The sequence below is a fragment of the Desmodus rotundus genome, chromosome 1 (genome assembly GCF_022682495.2).
Source record: "Desmodus rotundus isolate HL8 chromosome 1, HLdesRot8A.1, whole genome shotgun sequence".
Lineage (NCBI taxonomy): Eukaryota > Metazoa > Chordata > Mammalia > Chiroptera > Phyllostomidae > Desmodus > Desmodus rotundus.
In genome coordinates, this window is record NC_071387.1 from 170,506,607 (window position 1) to 170,525,534 (window position 18,928).

The 18,928-nt window shown below is 43.2% G+C and overlaps 1 protein-coding gene across 4 annotated transcripts in view; it reads right to left on the reverse strand.

The window, feature by feature from the left end:
- Positions 1-1,735: 1,735 nt before the first annotated feature.
- The window catches only part of PIK3R1 (phosphoinositide-3-kinase regulatory subunit 1), an 83,111-nt gene continuing 65,918 nt past the window's right edge, over positions 1,736-18,928 (reverse strand). For 2 of the 4 annotated variants that reach the window (XM_024578447.4, XM_024578448.4), the window contains exons 8-16: positions 9,823-9,925; positions 8,979-9,077; positions 8,696-8,876; positions 8,315-8,440; positions 7,405-7,547; positions 7,036-7,212; positions 6,869-6,937; positions 6,030-6,200; positions 1,736-4,901 (exon numbers count right to left, since the gene is read on the reverse strand). In XM_024578447.4, the coding sequence (XP_024434215.1) occupies positions 4,712-4,901; positions 6,030-6,200; positions 6,869-6,937; positions 7,036-7,212; positions 7,405-7,547; positions 8,315-8,440; positions 8,696-8,876; positions 8,979-9,077; positions 9,823-9,925 (1,259 nt within the window). In that variant the 3' untranslated portion in view covers positions 1,736-4,711. Of the gene's footprint in view, positions 4,902-6,029; positions 6,201-6,868; positions 6,938-7,035; positions 7,213-7,404; positions 7,548-8,314; positions 8,441-8,695; positions 8,877-8,978; positions 9,078-9,822; positions 9,926-11,393; positions 11,976-13,536; positions 13,988-18,928 lie in introns of those variants that run through there. The other 2 variants (XM_045186364.3, XM_024578449.4) reach the window with 2 other exon arrangements.

The following is an 18,928-nucleotide window of genomic DNA, read 5'->3' on the forward strand; positions in this document are numbered from 1 at the left end:
CTACTGCAGTTCTCTCTGTGCCCCCTCATCTCTGCGACTGGCCATGTCTTCCTGTCTAGGGCTCTCACTGTGCCTACATGTAAAGTAGGCACTGCCTGCATGCCAAGTGGCATTGCCATAAATTTGCTCAGCAAGAAAAACAAGATGGGAACGTTATTTCAGATTAACTAGGTGCTACAATGGGAAGCCTGAATCTGGAGGGTGCTTAGCTCCTCATCTACAGCCCCACGTCACACTCTGCTTGCTGCTCAAAGCCTCGCGCTGTCCCTGACGGAGACAAACCAACTCCTTAAGCAACCGCAGCTTGTAGAGAGAGACCCTGTTGGTTTGGAGGGGGCGGTGGAGGAGAGGGACTGAGGGACAGTGGGCAGTCCTAGGTTTTCTTACAGCAAGAACATGCCTTGAAGTGACATCACCTCGAGGTGTTTCATCATTAAGCACAGGCTGTAATTATGTAAACAACACTGAGCCATCACTCATGTGACCCCTCTTAATGCCCTTCTCACGTTACAAAAGTGAGATAACAGAATGAAAGGGGGTCGTGGGAGACCACAGAAACAGCAAAGTTCGATAATCAAAAGAGCGAGAGAGTGGTCTCAGAAATATTTCTTAGGCGATAATTGAAATTTCAAACCATCACTTAAGTTTCAAAACAACCTTTATTCTGTTTGAAGACCTAATACAATGCATTAAAGCAACTTAAAACAACAAGACGTAGCTCCATTAAATCTATAGCTTGAACCAATTGTCAAGGAGGCACGCTCCCCCGCCCCCCACCCCCGTTGCCTTGTGAAGGCAAAATTACCACTGACCATCACATCCTCCCTCTCGTCAAAAGACCAACTTTATTTTAACAATGTCATATAAACAGATTTGTAAAAACATTGAACAGATTGTAGCTTTAAAAAATACACACATATAAATGAGTTTTTCCTTTTTTAATAGCAGCATCCTGGGTAGCTAATGCTATCTCATGGTGACAAGTTTAATGTTAAGTTGGATAGTGTTTCCAATGAACCCAATTCTGTTCCCTCCCCACTCATACTAGTATTTTACATAACTAGATTTTTTAAAAAATAAGAATTTGGCATTTTGGAACTTTGTCCTGTGTGAGGCATTGTGCTTTAAACTGCCCCTTTCCTAAGTGATCCTGAACTCGTATTTCAGGGTCTGCTTCCCAGCTGACCTGGATACCATGCATAGCAAAAGCACAGTTGTTAAAACCAGCAGAATTTTCTCCCAGTAAGGAACATCAGTAGGACTTCCCAAACACATTACTAGCTCACACCAGCTATGTGACAAAGCCATTGGTTCCCTACAGTGACAGCTCACATAAACACATTTTGACTCGACACACTGAAAACAAGGATTTCCAAGGCAAGCGAGTCATCTGGACTAGCTTCTCAAAAGGAGTAACTTTTAAAAACAGGAAAAAAAAGAGCCAAAGAATTATGAACTTCTCACTTCACTTGCAAACAATTTTCACCTTTATAAGACAAAACGCAGCAAATTCACAGGAAAGAAACAACCCATACACATATACAAGAACTGTGCTAGACATTTGCTTGTTATGCACTTGAACTCGACGACCGTGGATCTATTTTGGCTGAAAGGTGTACTGGAAACACAGTCCATGCACATATACATATATACACATATCAAGGGCCGCGAAGTTGTCAGATGTTGCAAATCCATGCTTTTTACCTTTTCCTGTGGTTATGGTTTTTCCCCCGTGTAATATCGGGTCCTAATGCTCCCACCTCCACAGCCCTGTCACAGTCCCTCTGCAGCTCGGCCCCTGGCTTTCCCTTTTAGGAGGTGCTCTATATTGGGCGGGGAAAGTCAATGCATGGACGGCAGCGCGTATCCGCATGCCTCTGCTGTGTCTGTTCAGACCGGTGAGCCATGGAGAGTGTTCGTTGGAGATGACTGTCCGAAGGGACCCAGGGAGCTCTGCTGGTCACACGTCTAGAAGGACATGGGTGGTGGGCACGCTACATGCACTCAAGGCACCCGGCAGAGGTGTGACATCTCGGGTGTGGTGCGACTCTCTGACAGGGAGTTAGGAGTCCTGCCTTTGCAGTTCAAAGAAAATCTATTGTTTGTGCTCGTGAGATGCAAAGATAAGGCAGATGCCTGATACCGTGTCATCTGGCAAAATGTCGAAGCAAAAACACTAACAAAACTCTTTATGAAATGTAACTATTAATGAAATATTCCATGTTAGATCTACTATTTTAGAAATTAAATGAAAAATATTTATACTTAATAGCATACATGGATGTGCTACCAAAAAAAACAAAAAAACCCACCCTAGTTTATAAACTAATATTACCTAATTGTTAAGACTCCCGTGTGGTGTGGAAGGATGGTTTGAAATCAGACATGCACAGACTCCAACCAGGAAAATCCTCAACTGTCTACAGGAGAGAGGGCGATGTCAGATCCACAGTCAAGTTTGAGGGCTGACCGTCTGCTGCAAGACTATTACTCTTGATATAAATAGCTTTGTGTAAAGAGAAAAAAAAAATACATTCTACAATTGACTAGTCCGCTGCTAGACAGAGTCTTTCAAAAGAATTTCAAAAGGAACATTAAGGAAAAAAAAGCCCCTCAACCCCAATATTTGAAGGAAAGAGAAGTAAGTGTGAGTGAATCTAATGTTGAGAAAGAAAATCTGAAATTGTAAGATTCCATTGTAATCTACCAGCATAGTGACCACAATTACAATTCTCCTGTATTCCTCCCACTACATACACAACTTCCACTGAGCAGAAAGGCTTTTTTGCACATGTGAATCAGGGAGACCTCCCCCCACGCCTGCCCTAAACCCCAGCGATGACGCCAGCAGCCCCTCCCCTTCCCCACGGTGAAGCACACCTCCTACACTCACTCGGATGAGTGAGAAGGACTGTTGCTGTGACTCCTGAAATGGCCATGACTTTCACAAGCTCCACACGGCCCAGAGCAGAAACAGTTAACGATCGATCACGTCTACTTGCTTTATGATCTAACATGAATGGGAAGCTAGGAAAATAACAAATAGCCAGATAAAAATCTTTTTTCAGGTCATGCTTTTTCCAAAATGAATGTTGGTTGTAATGGTAGTCTAAAGTTAAAGAGAGACACATTATCTAAATGTAGCAATTACACCTTGAAATCAGCGATCCAAACAAAGGTAGATCCGCTGTTCTGGGAGCCTTCCTTCCTTCCTAAGAACTGAAATATCTGACCAGCTACACTGTTAGAGTCCTAGTAGGTTTGTAATTGTCATAACTGATAATAACTAGCAGATCAAGTGGGAAAAACTGAAGTATAAGTAACTTCACTTTGCAGTTAGGTACTTTTTCTCCAAACATGAGAAAGAGAAAGTGCATTCCACCCCCCCCACCCCCCCTGTACATCCCGTAGCTACATTCCCTCCCTAGATTCAAGAAGTTCACAATTCTTTATGAAACACACTTGCCAGGTACCGTATTTTAAGAGTCTTGAAACAACATTGTTGAACTCAGCGATACTTTGTCATATTCATATATCTTTCTCTTTTTTTATTGAATAAAGCAGCTTTGAAGCTTATCAGGCACTGCCCAACAAAAACATTTAGTCCAAAAAAAAAAAATCTGTTATGAACTTTTTAACCTTGGGCTAACAGCCAAGTACTCTGTACAAGAAAAACTGTAAAATATTTCATAGTTTTAATTCTGAAGCCTTTTTTTAAACTGGCATCCTGTACATTTCTTCTTTAAAAAAAAAGTAAAAGAATAACAAAATGAATATTAACACAAAAACCAGGGACAACAGTATTTTCAAGCAACAAAAAGTGGGGTAGGGGAAGCTTATTCTGAAGGTACATTGAAAACTGAGAGAACGACTTAATGAAAATTAAGAATTGCATAGCACTGTGAATTTAGCCTTCAGCACAACAAAACAGAAGCTATTTGGTATTGATACAAATCCATCTATTTGATAGTCAGTCATCATTATGTACATATTTTATATACTGAAAATGTCATTTTAAGTCCTCTTTTCTAAGTTCCATTTTTCTGTGGGTGGGTTTTGTTTTTTGTTGAAAAGTTTAAACAAAACGCCTTTTGGCACTTCGCTACCACAGAATTTCCTCTGAACGGACCTGAGCCGACGTTCTCCCGAAGTGTCCCTTGTGAGCCGAAGTGCCTTTCTGCTACACACTGTTCATCTGTTAGAAAATGAAATAATCCACAGTGCGAAGTGCCTGGGTCCACCGTGCACAGCAACACCAGGCCACACCAGGCTGGACCGAGCGCTCCCAGGCCAGGGCTCTTCAGCCCCATCCATCCTCTGGTGTACAAGGTCCCAACTTCGAGCTGGTAAAGCTTCAGAAAGCATTAACGAGCACCATGGGTAAAGGCCTCTTTGTCCCTGCACGCAGAGATTTTTGCATTTCTTTTTCTCTTTGTGTTGTGTGTTGTGGTGGCTTTAAATTAAACCAAAAATCTTTTAAAAAAGGAAAGGAAGGAAGGACAAGCACTCCAGATGAGAAGCGTCTGGCCATCGCACAGTGCTAGGCTGCACGTCTTCCCCTGCTGCTTTTGTCGAAAGCTCGAGTCCCATTCGGAGACAGAGGGCTTGGTTTCCGCAGCTCAATTCGCAGGGCAGGCTGGAGAGGAGCCCTGTGCTTTCCGGAGGCCTCAGGGTGGCTGAACTTCAGGAGGAGGGTCGCAGGGCCCGCACCTCATCGCCTCTGCTGCGCATACACGGGGTAGGCTAGTGTGACGTTGAGGGAGTCGTTGTGCTGCACCAGGGAGGTGTGTTGGTAATGGAGCACCAGTTCTTTCAGGGAGCCGTACAGGTTGTAGGGCTCGGCAAAGCCATAGCCGGTCGCCGTTTTGTTGATGACGCAGTGCTTCACCTCGCCGTCCACCCTGGGGAGGAGAGAGAGCAAACACGTTTGGCCCTTGACAGACAGGCACACCACAGGTGCTTTTAGCAAAGTCATCGTCACCCAACAGTACACTTGATGCAGGCCAGTCTCCGCGTGGGGAGCAGGGCTAGGTTAACTGTTAGACTCCTCTGTCCCTTACTGGCTGAGGGACTTGGGTAGGTAACCCAGCCTCACTGAGCCACTGTATTTTCATCTTTAAAAATGGCTGAGAGGGAAGATGATAGTAATGTATGTGTCACAGGGCAGCTCTGAGAAATGAGATGATGTGCTTGATAGAATGCCAGGAATGCAGTAAGCACGTAGCAAGTGGCAGCTGCCAACCCTCAGCATCAGCGCTGCAGAGCGAGCAGAGTTGTAGTGCTCCTGGGGATTAACACGATCCCTTCTCTAAGGCTGGCCTTAAAGCGTCTGCATGCCGCTCCACCCTGGCCTTTCCTCTCTGCTCTGTGCCCTGGTCCTCCCTCTAAGTTCTTGTTACTCCTCCTTTCCTATAGGGCTGTTTCGCTGCTTCCAGGGAGGGAGCACCTGGACCACAAAGCACTTTTAAGAGCCTCGCCTCCTAGGGGGCACTCTCCCTCTGAAGTGCTGTTAGTGATCCAAAACTCACTTTTCACCCCAAGTACTCATCAGACTACTAATAAACAACAAGAAAACGTGCCCAATGACAAAAATGTCTTCTCTTGGGTGTAATTATCTCAAGGATAGTGACCGGGGTTCTTTTTGCTCATTGTTTCCCTGGGCGTGGTGCTCTTATGTGAGTTCCCTCAGGTTCTAACTCTACTAGCCTTGGGAGGCAAAAGTAAAGAGCCAGTATTGCCATTCCCATTTTAAAGATGGAAAAAAAGACTTAAAAGTAGTTGCAACGAAAAAGCAGGTTTCTTCCTACTAGACTCTCTTGACAGACAGACTGTAAAGTATTATTCCTACTAGACTCTCTTAACAGACAGACTGTAAAGTATTATGCCTGTTTTATTTCCCCTTCTATATCGTTGTACTGTAAGATCCCTTCGGGTTAGAACTTTTCCAAATCCTTGCCCCCTCCGCTGGCTGAACAAAACACCTCTTCAGGAGCTGTTAATGGGACCAGCAGTTTGCTGGAGATACGTACACCACAGAGCAGGCGTAGCAGCCCTGTTTACTGCTTTCCCGGACAAGAAAAGTGCCGTCTCGCTTCCCTCGCAGCAGGTTCTCAGCTTTGTTTCGGTTGCTGCTCCCGACATTCCATGTCTTCTCGTCGTGGTGGGGCAAATCCTCATCATCTTCCACCAGCGAATATTGGCTGAGGAGCAGGAGAGCAGGTTGCTAAGTGAAGTGCACGGGAAGCACCAGCCTGCCCCACTGTTCCTCCCACCACTTCACCTTGTTTCTGCCCCTCCTACAAGAGCGCCAGACCACCCATCACAGGTCTGACCCAACCAGAGGCTCTCTGGCCTGAGTTTTTCTCTCATCCAGTTGCGCCTTCCAAGTAACCTCTTTGGACAAAGAGTCAGCAGCAGCAAGTCAGCAGCTAAGCTCAGGTACCTGGGAAGGTACTAAATAATCCTGTCTGTCCAGTTTAGATCAGGAAATTGATGGAGGAGGAGGCTTGCCAGTGTTCAAATAATTCAAACAAAACATGGACTTAAGCTTCAAACATATACTAAGCCTGTGTCCTTTTTTTATTATTATTATTGTTGTTCCAAACATATGTTGGGATTTTTTAGATATTTAGGGACATCCTTATGGACACAGAACAGCATTATGGGAAAAACATAAATCTCTATCTGCCCTCCCTAAACTTTTCCTTTAAAAAATTCTGGATAATGAGACTGAGTTTACACATTTCCTCCTACAAGATGTTCCAAACTCAGTAAAATTCCTCACTTGCTCTCTAAATAAAGCAAGTCATGCGTTTTCCTAAAAATGAAGAAAATCCTGTGCTGCCTCCCATCTGTGGTAAGGACTTACTCTTCAGTGTTTTCATTGCCCAACCACTCGTTCAGCTTCTTCTGCCGAACACCTTTCTGAGTCAACCACCTGAAAAAGAGTTTCAAAAGGAAAACGCATTCAGAACGTGTCCTTAATCTTTGCCATTCCCAAGCATTCCCTGACGGGTTGCGTCCCCAACGACGTACATCAAGTATTGGTCTCTCGTCTTTCTCAGTTGGATGAGGTCGGGTTTAATGCTGTTCATGCGTTTGTCAATCTCCCGATACTCAGCTGCCTGCTTCTTCAAGTCTTCCTCCAGTCGTCTTCTGCTGTCCACAATTTCACTGATTCGAGACTTTAACTTTTCATAATTATGCATAATCCTACAGGCAAGACAAATGCATCTGTAATTACCAAAGTTCATCATGAAGGTTTCCCTCAGGTAAAGAATGCAATCTCTTCCCGCTGCTTTTTAATCATGCAAAGCAGCGAAAGCGAGATCCTTTTTAGGCAGTTCTAGAAGATTCTGGTTGTCTCTAGCACAAGGACAAAGGGAATACGCATGGTTGACCAACCTTTGTATTTCTTTCTCATTGCCTTCACGTTTAAACTTTTCTATGTACTCTTTGCTGTAGCGCTCCTGGGTCTGGCATTGTTCTTCAAATATTTTTATGGTTTCATTAAATGCTTCAATAGCTGTTCTTTTCATTTGGATTTCCTGCAACACAATTTTAGCAAGACCATGTCACACCTTCAGTAGAACAGGTAATTTCTTATTGCGAGACACTCCCAGGACATGGGATCTGTATAATTATCTAGAATGTAAGTACTTTGTTAGCAAGGTGGGACTCGAATTCATAAACCCACTAAAATACTGTTACAAAAAAGCACACACATTTCCTTTGGGAATTATTGCAGTCCACAGAAGATGATTGCTTGACCGTTTCCAAAGTTTTTATCTTTGTTAAAGCCGTCCCACCTCATTAGCAGTTGACGGCATCCACGTGGCCGGCTGCTCCCCCTGCCGGTCCCAGACACAGGACGGCCCAGAGAAGATTACCTCTCCAGGAAAACAAAACAGTAAGTGCCACCCTTGTTTTTTATGGCAGAGTACATAATGGTTAAATGTCTATTTCTAAGATCAGACAATTCTGTGGAACTTCCAATTATTATTAGCTCCCAATCTAAAAAGAATTGTTCAATCAAGAATGATCTCAAATCAACTTAAAACTCAGCAACCTCTTCATTTATTTTGTGAGCTTAATTTATTATTCTGATACATCAGGCTTCATTTACAAGGTTTCAATACACAATGAATAAATTACCAGAATAATCAACAATGATTCACAAATGATCTCTCCCCTTACTTTATTTACAAAAACTCTCCCTTCTTTACTCTTTTTTTTTGAAGCTGACTATAATATGTGTTACATTTAAATAACTAAGACTTCTAAAATTTTAATCTGATTGTCGCAGAAAACTCACCTGGGAAGTACGGGTATAATCCTCATATAATCTATCATATTCCCGACTTTTTTCTTGAAATTGAGTGTTATATTCATGTAATTTTTTCCCTACAGCTTCGATATTATCTTCTTTGACAACTTGATCCTAGAAGGATTAGAGAGCATAAGGAAAAGAAATTCAGTTGATAAGGTATTTAATCAATTAAGAACTGTTTAACAAGATATCTAACATGGAAAAATCCTTGAAGTATTGTATTCAGCTACTGTATCCAAATGTAATTTGTGATTACGAGTACAAAGCTTTTCAAATTTCATGACATGTAATTCATTTGCTTCAACATGTTTCTAAGCATTGATAGTATCTTATTTAAATGACATAACAACACGAGTATTTGATTACCTGTTGGTATTTGGATACTGGATAAAGTAATTTCACATCCAGCTTGGGATTGTACTGAGCTAGAGATTCATTCCGGTAGTGGTTTATTAATTCAACCACAGAGTTGAAGGTTAATGGGTCAGAGAAGCCATATTTCCCATCTCGGTGAAATATTTTGATTAATTTGTTATTTCCTCCTTTCCTGTAAACACATCATAAGTATAATGGCATTATGATTTCCTTTAAAGAAATATGCTTGAATGGCAACCTGAGCCACCCCCATTTCACCCCCACTCTGGCTCACCTTAGTGTAAGAGTATAATCACCATGCATTTTAGTGGACGCGTCTCGTACCAGAAAGGTCCCGTCAGCTGTGTCTCGAAGTTTCTCATTCACTTCTTCCCTGAGGTGAAGAGAACACAAGACCATGCTCACCTTGAGGGGGCAGTGATTCTAGGTGCATTTTTTTAATAGACTTAATTTTTAGAGCAATTTTAGGCTCACAGCAAAACTGACCAGAAAGTACAGAGAAAGTCTCTATATTCCCTGACCCCATAGATTTACATTTATTAATTACATTTTTAAAGCTTAACAATTTATTCTATGTTTATATAAAAAAGTTACAAGTTACATCTCATTTATAAACAAGTGCATGGGAGTTGTTTTTGTTTTTTAAACCTAAAGTTTTAATTTATTTTTTAACCAAACACACTAAAATATCAGCAAAGCAAGCCATGATCCCAAAGGGGTTTCCTCCCCCTCCTCCTTTTAAAAAGCTAAGAATAAAAATGGCACTTTATTTTATTATGTGTAGGGTAACAATAATTGTAATTCTTAGATTCTCGCCTGCTGTGGAGTGGGTCTCCCCACTGCCTTTAAGCAGCCTCGGTTCATCCTGGTGCTTCCCTGACGACTCGGTCAATGACTGGACTTCTCGGGTATTCACAGTAATTTCTAGTGGCACCCAGCACCTACAGTTCCCCAGTGGCTCAGGGCCTTCTCTGATCGCCTTTGGAAGAGAACCAACTATGCTTCATGCTTATGTTGGATGACATCCTAAAAATGCAACTTAGCAAGCTGGTGCTTTTCTTTCCCTTAATCTACCCCTCTCTGTCTCTGGCGAAAACTAAGCGTTCCTGTGGGCTTACCTAGAGATATCTCCCCAGTACCACTCGGCATCTTGTAAGGACATATTGTTATTCATACCGTTGTTGGCCACAGTAGTGGGTTTTGGTGGTTTAGGAGGCAGTGCTGTAGATTAAGGAGAAAGAAAAAGTTGTTTGCAACCCCAAACTAAAAATTAAACATTTTAAAGCAGACCTACATTTCTTTTAGATAAACGAAGAGTAACTGTGGAATACAGCAATCATTCAGCATTCTATGAAACATGATACTTTTTTCAAAAAAAAAAAAACAAAAACCAAACCAACAAAAAACCCAAAACGTCAGACACCTTTCACAGTATGGCTCAAAGAGGAAAGAAACTGAAAAAGAGAACAGTTTGGGAGACTAACACATAAACTGGGCTGGCCACGTGCATGGATTTCAGAGTAAATCAGGAGTCATGCCCTTTGCTACTTCCAGGTTCTAGTCATATTAAAGTTTCGTGCCTGGTCAAGTCCACCTAATGTAGGAAACCACGAGCAGATGAGCAGGAGGAATCACGTGGGTTGGCTTTAATTTCCTCTTCTTATTTAATTGTAAGAGACAAACTCGGTCTCTGCCCTCCACAAATGCTGTTGTGGTAAAGCAGCTCATCTACGGCAATATGTCTTAAGAGGAGAATTAGGTTTCTCTGATCTTAGTATTTCAGGCACTATGCTGCCAAAAGCCATTTTAAGAAACTCATCTGTGACCTATACCTCGTTAGTGTTCCTGTTAATATTCTACTGAATAAACTGTGCTCTATATGCCGACTGATTAAAAACCATATTCCTCTTCCTCAATGTCAAATCAGTATTCAGATACCAATTGGTGACAAATGAAAGACTACAGTGTTCCTAAAATTTCCTTAATTGGGAGGAGGGCTAACAGAGGGATGAAGTAATTTAGAAAGCAAAATAAGTCTAGGATTTTTAGCTAAATTCTAAGTCATAAGTTTTAAAGCACGGTTACTATTTTAATTTATGTAAAAATTACTTCAGGAGTCTATCAAGAATATTTTATAAAGACTAGGACTGAGGAAGGGAGAGCCAACTTCTTTTCTCATTACAGTATCTTCACATGAGAGAGAGCAGGCAAAGCCTCACCATTTGATTTAGAATAGTTTCAGGTCGCCTAGAACTGAGTTGCAATCACTGCTACATTTTATAGGCTTTCTAAAGTACCAAGGGCTATCACTGCAAAAGTACACCACTGTTCTCATCCGCTGTCAGCAGAGAAGAGCAGCACAAAGGAGGCATAATTTTAATTAAAGGAACGATACACGACAATATAACCCAGAGAGCAAAAAATCTTAACAGAAGACACCAGCGAAAACTGGCATTCCATTCATACCCATCCAAGTAAGAATAAGCATTTACCACATACAGCCTGACCTGCTGGCTTCCTCAGGCAGTCAGCTGGTTTAGTTTTCAAGCTATGATCCAACTAATTCGTATTAAATTAGAGCAAGTTAATAAAAATAGAAATCTAAAGAGGCTCTGTTACAGTAGCTGTCAAAAATAAAATAAAATGCCACAAAATTAACTAGCTTTCCACAAGAACACTGCAGTATTACCTGGTGGATCCATTTCTATATAAAACATCAAGTCTGTGCCACAATTTATATCTGTCTTAGCATATTCTAAGTCCAGGTCTTCCATCGTCCAGACAGTGTTGTACATTTGTGCGAGAGCTTCCTTGGCTGTGCTCAGTTATAAGAAAAGAGTCCGGCTTTCTTTGTAATGGTGTCTTGGAATTCATTTTAAAACCTATAAGGGGCTGCACTGTAACCTATTACATCACACACCCCAGCCAATCAAGTCGGAAAAATGTCACCAGACCACTCCTGCTTCATCGCTCCTCTCCTGTAGCAGCCTGAGCACAACCCCAGCCTCACTCGGACCCTACACTTAATAGAACTGCAATGTATACATGCTCCTCGTTTCCAAAAGGGGTTTACTTTGACTGTTCTCCCCAGCAGTGAGCTTCCTAATTCCTTTTTTATTGCTGCGAGCAGCACGGGCCGCTCCGGCTCCGCCGTTGGCAGGTTGACAAAAGCTGATACGCTGCAGCACGTAGCTTTTTCCCCCTGGTGCATCCGGGTTTTTAGATAGCCTGATCATTCCTTGGTTTAAAAATCTTACAAATGCATCAAAATGGCATATTTTACAATCCTGAAATACCTCCCCTATATATTAAAACCAGAAAGGACTCTGGGTGTTTCAGTCCTACATAATTCACTGAAAACTCAGAACTCAAACACTGTCACAAATGTACCACATTAGGAAGCACAATGAAAAGGAAACACAAGGAGAAATCTCCTCCTCTACCAAACCCTGCAAAGTCAGAACCAGACTTTAGGAACTAAAACGGAAAACTCTCAACAGGACTGAAGAGGTCTGTTGGCAGATATAATCAACGTAACTGTCAACATTATTAATGAGAATTTTAATGCTACTGTCTAATAAGACTGGTCACGGTAAGCTGTGTCTTCCAAAAGGACAGAGACCATACGTATCAGAATGCAGAGTTATCTTGGCAAAGTATTTCTCACCGATGAGCCCATCCTTGGATTTGCTGTGCTAACACTGCTCAAGGGAGGAGTGATGTAATCACTGGGGGGGGGGGGCTTTTATCCCCTCTATCTCAAATGCCTCACACTGACAACAAATATTACTATTCCTTCTTGGCAGTATTTAACATAAAGAAATCAATTCCCCTATAAACCTAGTTATTAATCTTTGTTCTTTAAGCTGTTCTGCATTATGATTAATCCCGCTGCTCTTACAGGAGCCTACTGTGCACCCCCTTGTGAGACGCTCTCCCCTCACATTATGATGGGGGGGGGAGAGGAGAAAAGCCCCCCCCCCGTAAATGTGGCTAACTTAAAGAACTAAAGTGGGCTTTGTGATCTACATCCATATTAGTGTGATTATTTAAAGAGCACAGAAGCCCTAAACATTTACTCTTAGACTTTCCAACAAATTTGGAATCATAAAATATATAAAATAGCAGAGCAAAGGCAGGCCCGTTTTGAGCACTGTCCGCTCAAATCCCCTCTCCAGTTTAATTCACTGTCCCATTGACCAGGAAGACTGACTTAGCCTATACCCTCCCACCCTCTCCCATTCACTTTTCTATTTGCCTAAGGGTTTAAGTAAACCTAAACCCAAATTTAAATAAAAATGGGAAAAGTGGTGGTGGGGGGTGCCTTTAGATAAGATTCAGAAAAAAATCTCCCCCTTAATAAAAATATTGATGCCCCCCACGCCCCAAAGAAGGGGAGACAAGCTTCTGGGCTGGTGTGGAGCGTCCCCCAGAGGGACACCCCACACCCCGGGGAGCACCTGGTGCAAACCAGTCCTGCTGCTGGAGCCCATGTGGCACAGCCACCCAGGGAGGAGGGCAGGGAGACAGGTGATTTTCCACGTCTCTCCCAGGCCTGGCCCGGCACCAACTTCCAGCCAAGCACTTTGTAATTACCTCCTTCCCCATTTCCAACCTAAGCCTCATCTGTTCCTCACACTGTGCCCCTCCAGGAAAGGGGGAGTATCTCCCCTAATCTGCCCTCCCAAGGGAGTGCTTACAACCCCCCCAACACACACACAGAGACACATGCACGCAAGAACCTTTCATAGAAGTGCACCCCCCCCCCCAAAAAAAACCCCCTAGTGCAACAGCGAAAGAGCAGAGAAGTGCACAAATTAAAAGCAACTTACTTTGCAGGTTATGCATTTCAACGGTTTCTCTTTGAATGCCGGTATCCGACAATGAAAAAAAAAATCCAAGAAGCTATTCTTCCAGCAACCGGGATCAGCCCCCACGTCTCCCCCCTTGGCTCCAGCAGGCGGTGCTCGCGCCCCCGAGAACGCACAGGACCCCCGGGACAGACAGGACGAGCGCAGAGCCCAAGCAGCGCCCTCAGCACTGCAGCTGCGCCCTCACCGCCGGCTCCCCACGGAGAAAGCCGCTGGATGTGGGTACAGTACTGGGGAGGGAAAAGGCCCAGGAGCTTGCACGGCTCTCTTAGATAAAGATCGCGGCTTCATGATTAACTTGGGCAGGTTCAAATATTTGCTGAGCTAGGGATTTCGGGGAGGGGAGGGGAGCCCAAGTCAAAGTCAAAGTTGTCATCTGCTAACAAGTGGCCAATGCCAGCCCAACTCGCTCATTTTCGCCGAGGAAATGAGAAGGCCATTGTGCGGGGACCTAAAATAGTCTAACTGGCTGTGGCAGCGCGCTCGCTGGCTCGCAGGGCTCAAGTGGCCACAGTGAAGCGAGGCACTATGCGCAGCCAAACACAGGAAGTGGCTGAGCTAGTTCAGCAAAAAATAGAATCAAAGCCTTGCTTGTAAAGGCCTGAACCTCTTGGAATGGCCCAGAACACCATGCCTTGCTGGAGTCCACCTCCTCCCACACACTAACACAGGCAGCCCGCAGGTGTAACAGGAAAGCCCTATGCAGCAACTGGGCAGGGAACAGGTTTAAAAAATATTTAACAGTCCTAGGGAAGATTATTCTAACTCTGCATGGATACTGTACTCCACCGCCACGTGAACACTGAGAAAGAAAAAAACCCTCTCTGCAGCTATTTTTGTAAAGTCAGTTTCAACTCCGGCTTAAACAGCCCTGGGACTTTGTAATAATTAAAAGGGGGCGTCTGCCTTCGGTTCCTGTGACCGCCACCTGGAGCAAAGGATGGGAGGGCCAGCAGCATGGCATATGGAATGCCTTTCTGGAGGATTTTTGTCCTCCATTTGAGAAAGGCGCAGTGAACCAGACTTAGTTGCCTACTATTGAAATAATTAAAATTCCACCTGAGAAAATTTTCACTTGCAGCAGCTTTACTATTATTCCAAGAACCAAAACCCAATGTAAAATCACAGAAGCACTGCCTTTAAAACCAGAGAGTAACTTGGAGGTGACTTCAAGCGATCCCCTCATGCTACAGAGGCATGCAATGCCAACTCCGAGAGGCACAGTAGTTTGCACAGGATTCAAGCACTAGGACCAGGACCCAGCCTTCTGACACTCGGTTCTAAAATCCTTTTTCTCCCCCCCCCCTCCACCAGCCCTGCTCTTCACTTCCCTCTGCCAGAGAAAGTAAAAATTAACAAGTGAAACTGAAGCTAATTTCTTTTAAGCCACATGCCAAAAATTTCACACCTACAGCAAAACTGACTTTTTGCTTTCTATTTTTAGCTAATTTAAACTTTTAAAAAGCTACCCTCTAATTCTCTTTGAAGAAATATGGGTTCTGTCTCAGATTCTGTAAGGAAAGGTGACCCAGTGGTCGTAAGCAGTGATAAAGAAAGAGCAAGGTGCTGATACAAAGTCTGCCCAGTCAGGGGCCAGCTTCGGGATCACCTGCACATCTGGGAAGTGCTCCTAAACTCACAGTGAAAGTGACTTCCCCAACTTTCTTTTGGTGTCATTGATGTCACATGAAAAACTGCGTTACCACGGGGGTGGGGTGGGGTGGGGACCAGTGTACGACTGAATCTTCCAGCTCCTGCTGGCTGATTACAGGGACGTAGGATTAGTTCAGAGAATACCCTTGCATCCTAAGCAGCATAATCTTGGTCTATTTAAAAAATAGTCTTTCTAAAGCTAGAAACCTTGGGTACATCAGTGTCTGAAGCATACCTATCTGGATGCACAGGATGACTCAAGTCAAAACCTTCTATGATTAAAACGCTCTCTAGTCCAACAGTATATTTTCTGTTTCAGAGGAAAAGTATCCACTGGAAAGTAGTATACTCTCTCCTATCAGAGAGAAAGTCTTAAAACAGATTTGTAAACTTTGCTTCCAATTTCTCACAATATGTACAATCATCTACCATAGAGGTTCTATTATATTACTGAAAGCGTGAGCTGAGTCTTTTCCCATTCAATTTTAGTCTTGGAAAAGTGATCTGCAGGACACATCCTCTTTATTAGCTTAAAAAGGGAGCCCTCTGCTGGTAGAACAGAGTCAGTGACCTCTGACTTGGTGGTGGTGGTGTGGGGGGGAACAGGTAAGCTTCTGTGTATTTCATTCATCTCACACTATGCCCAAAATTTCACACAAAATAAACATAATTGTTCAATTGTCACTTAACCTGTAGGCATCAGTAACAAATAACTAATAAATCAAATGCACAGATGTCATACAACTTAGGAAGTATTTTTTCATGCGGCTGCTATGCTCTTGAAAGAAAACGTGTGTGTAAATTTCAGTATTTATCTGAGACCCAAAGACTCAGCTGCACTGGAAAACTTACACACATAATTGAAAACTAACTTTAGCCTTCCGAATTCTTTAAGACAGTATGTGTTACTACTTTTCCTTTCCCCTAAGCCTGGTAAAACTCACTTCAGAGGCAAAAATAGGTCATATTTCACTTCTTAGCAGGTCCCTTAATCAATAAAATATGTTTGGAAGTTACACACTGAACACTGTGTCCCTATGTGCAAATCACCACCAGATAGTGAATGTCTCACGGTCACCTTTCACCCTGCACTTCTTACACAGTTTTGTGGGCTATCATTTCTGAATAAAAGACTACTTTAAAAAAAATCTGTGTGAAAAAAAAATAAATGAACCCAAACCACCATTTAAGGGTTAAGTGAATGAATGCCTCCCTTTATACCTCTAACTTAAGACAGAAGAAGGGCTTTTCCGGAGGATGCAAATTCATCGCTCCACATCCAGCTCTCTTAATGACCCCGCACTAAGAACAGTGTCCATTTGCCTTTCTAAATAAACTCAGGTTTACACATGCACAAAAATGACACTTCCTACAAAATATCTGAAAAGGCGTGCCCTGTCATTTTCTTCTCAGACACTGTCCCTTGAAAGAGAGGGCTGCACTGCGAAAACGGAAGTAAAACTGAGCTACACTCTGCCAATATATGCACCTTGAAATATGTCTCTTTTTCGAAGCACAAATAAAACTTCCTATTTTTCAATGCCTAACCCTTTATGGCTCGCCTCTCCTTATTCCTCCCCATCTAAATGTATGCATGCATTTTTTTTCAAAGTTTCATTTCTCACCTTTGAAACAACCCTCTAATGTCAGACCACATTTTAAACTCAATAAAAAATAAATCAGAGAAGAGTAAAACTCTTTGAAAATCATTTCCCTCTACCTTAGTGCTTGCTTTAGTCCTGGTTGAAAAGCAAGCTCAGAGAATTTAAAACAAGATTTATGAATCAGGCTCTTTAGGATGAATGTTTTGCAATGTGCCAGTGGTTAAAAATTAACTCTGACAGGTGTAGGAGGGCAGGGGGGGAGAAAGCGCCATTTATTTTCCACTCTGGGCTTGAGGGTGCAATATCAGACTTCAATTATGGTACATTAATATTTCTGAATGTATCCGTGAAATCTGAAATACGTAAATACACTTATAATGGGTTCTATTCAAAGGCACCCCATGTTAAACAGTCCTGTTTTTACCTTAGCTGCACTACAGCAATCTACCTTAGCTATCTAAGTATTATAGGGTAGACATAACACAATGATTCAAGAAAACCTGCTCTTCGACGGTAAATATGTTTAAGACTTTTAGTAGCAAAGGGAAAAGCACTTACTCTGTGCTTAACCCCTCAAACCTTACTTTCCCTCCATAAGGGGATGATCCTTGCTTTGCAGGTTTGCTGGATGTATTCAATGACTCGGCATGTCAAAGTTCTTTGAAAGTTGAGACATTTATCATGTATTTAAAAACAATTCATTTGGACGATTATCATTCTCTGCCCTGTTCTATGCTAGGAAGAGCTCAAAAGGAGAAGTGGCCCCTCTCCGTGAGAAATGCGGCTGAGCAGATGAGAACAGTTCAGGATAAGGGGACATGGGGCTTCAGGGCAGAAAAACACTTGACAGGTCGGCAGCCCGCACCACAAGCAGAGGGAGGACCCACTTGGCCACAGACAAAGTGGATGGCACTGTCTGGGGGTGCTGTGTACAGATGCACACTCTATGCACTGGGTAAATGCAGCTGGGCAAAGTGGCAGGAGGAGCGGGTACTAAAACCCAGGCCCCTCCATGCACCACACCACACGGAGAGGAAAGGGCATCATACAAGGGCACCTTCCTGCCTCTAAGCATGCCCCCAAGAGGTAGCACCTGCCCAGTGACTATCTTTCTCACATATGCATTAAAGCCCCTGCAGGCTGCTTGTCTCTGCTGGCCGGGCATGTGGGGTCAGAGGGGAGAATGGTCGGACAGGATTCAGACAGCACTCCCCAGGAGCAGTGGAGTCGAGCTGCAGGGTGCGGCAAGCTCTGGCAGGGTCTTAAAAAACTGGAATTGACGCAGCAGACAGGAGAGACACACTATCAGCTCATGAGCTTCAGTACCTAGCACCTCATTCAGTTCTCACAACAACCCCAGGACAGAGGCATTATTCCAATTTCACAGACCGGAAAACAGTTTGGAAAGGTTGAGTTACTTGATAACAAACTTGGCAAGCAAGGAGGAAGAGTTGAAATTCAAACCCAGTTCTATTTGACTCACAAGGTTCTTTCCGCGGCATTAACCGACAGAGGGAGTGATTTGGAGTCTTCTCCCAAAAGTCATAAAAACTGCATGTGGCTCTTTACTGTATGTGACCCAGGAGGGCAAATTTCACATATTCTTAGTTCACGACTTGCTGGAGACTTGGGGACTGGGGACTGGACACTAAAATCAGCCCTGTTTGTTGCTCACAAAGGTTCCAAAACCCCAGATGAGGCAGCAGCCAGGAGCCCTTCCACAGGCCCGGCCCCAGCACACCTGCGCTGGATGACACCAGGTGAAACGCTTAGTTAGCCTCCGCCAGTTTTACCTTCTTCAGGTGCACGTGACGCACTGGACACGGCTCTCAAGTCTGGTGTGATGCTTTTTATGATACTGTCACTGAAAATATTTCCTGCTGTTTAGAATCTGATAAAAATTTCAAGCCATTATTTTTGTACTTTGCAATTTATCTTGAATAAATCTTTGAAACTCCTTGGACTGAAAACCTATTTCTTCTTCCTCTATTCAAATTGTACCTATTATTCAAAGCCCATTTCAAGTCTTATTTTTTTTCCATGAGCTTTTTCTGTCTACTCAATTACCCTAAAAGAGCCCCAGTCACATCCCTAAA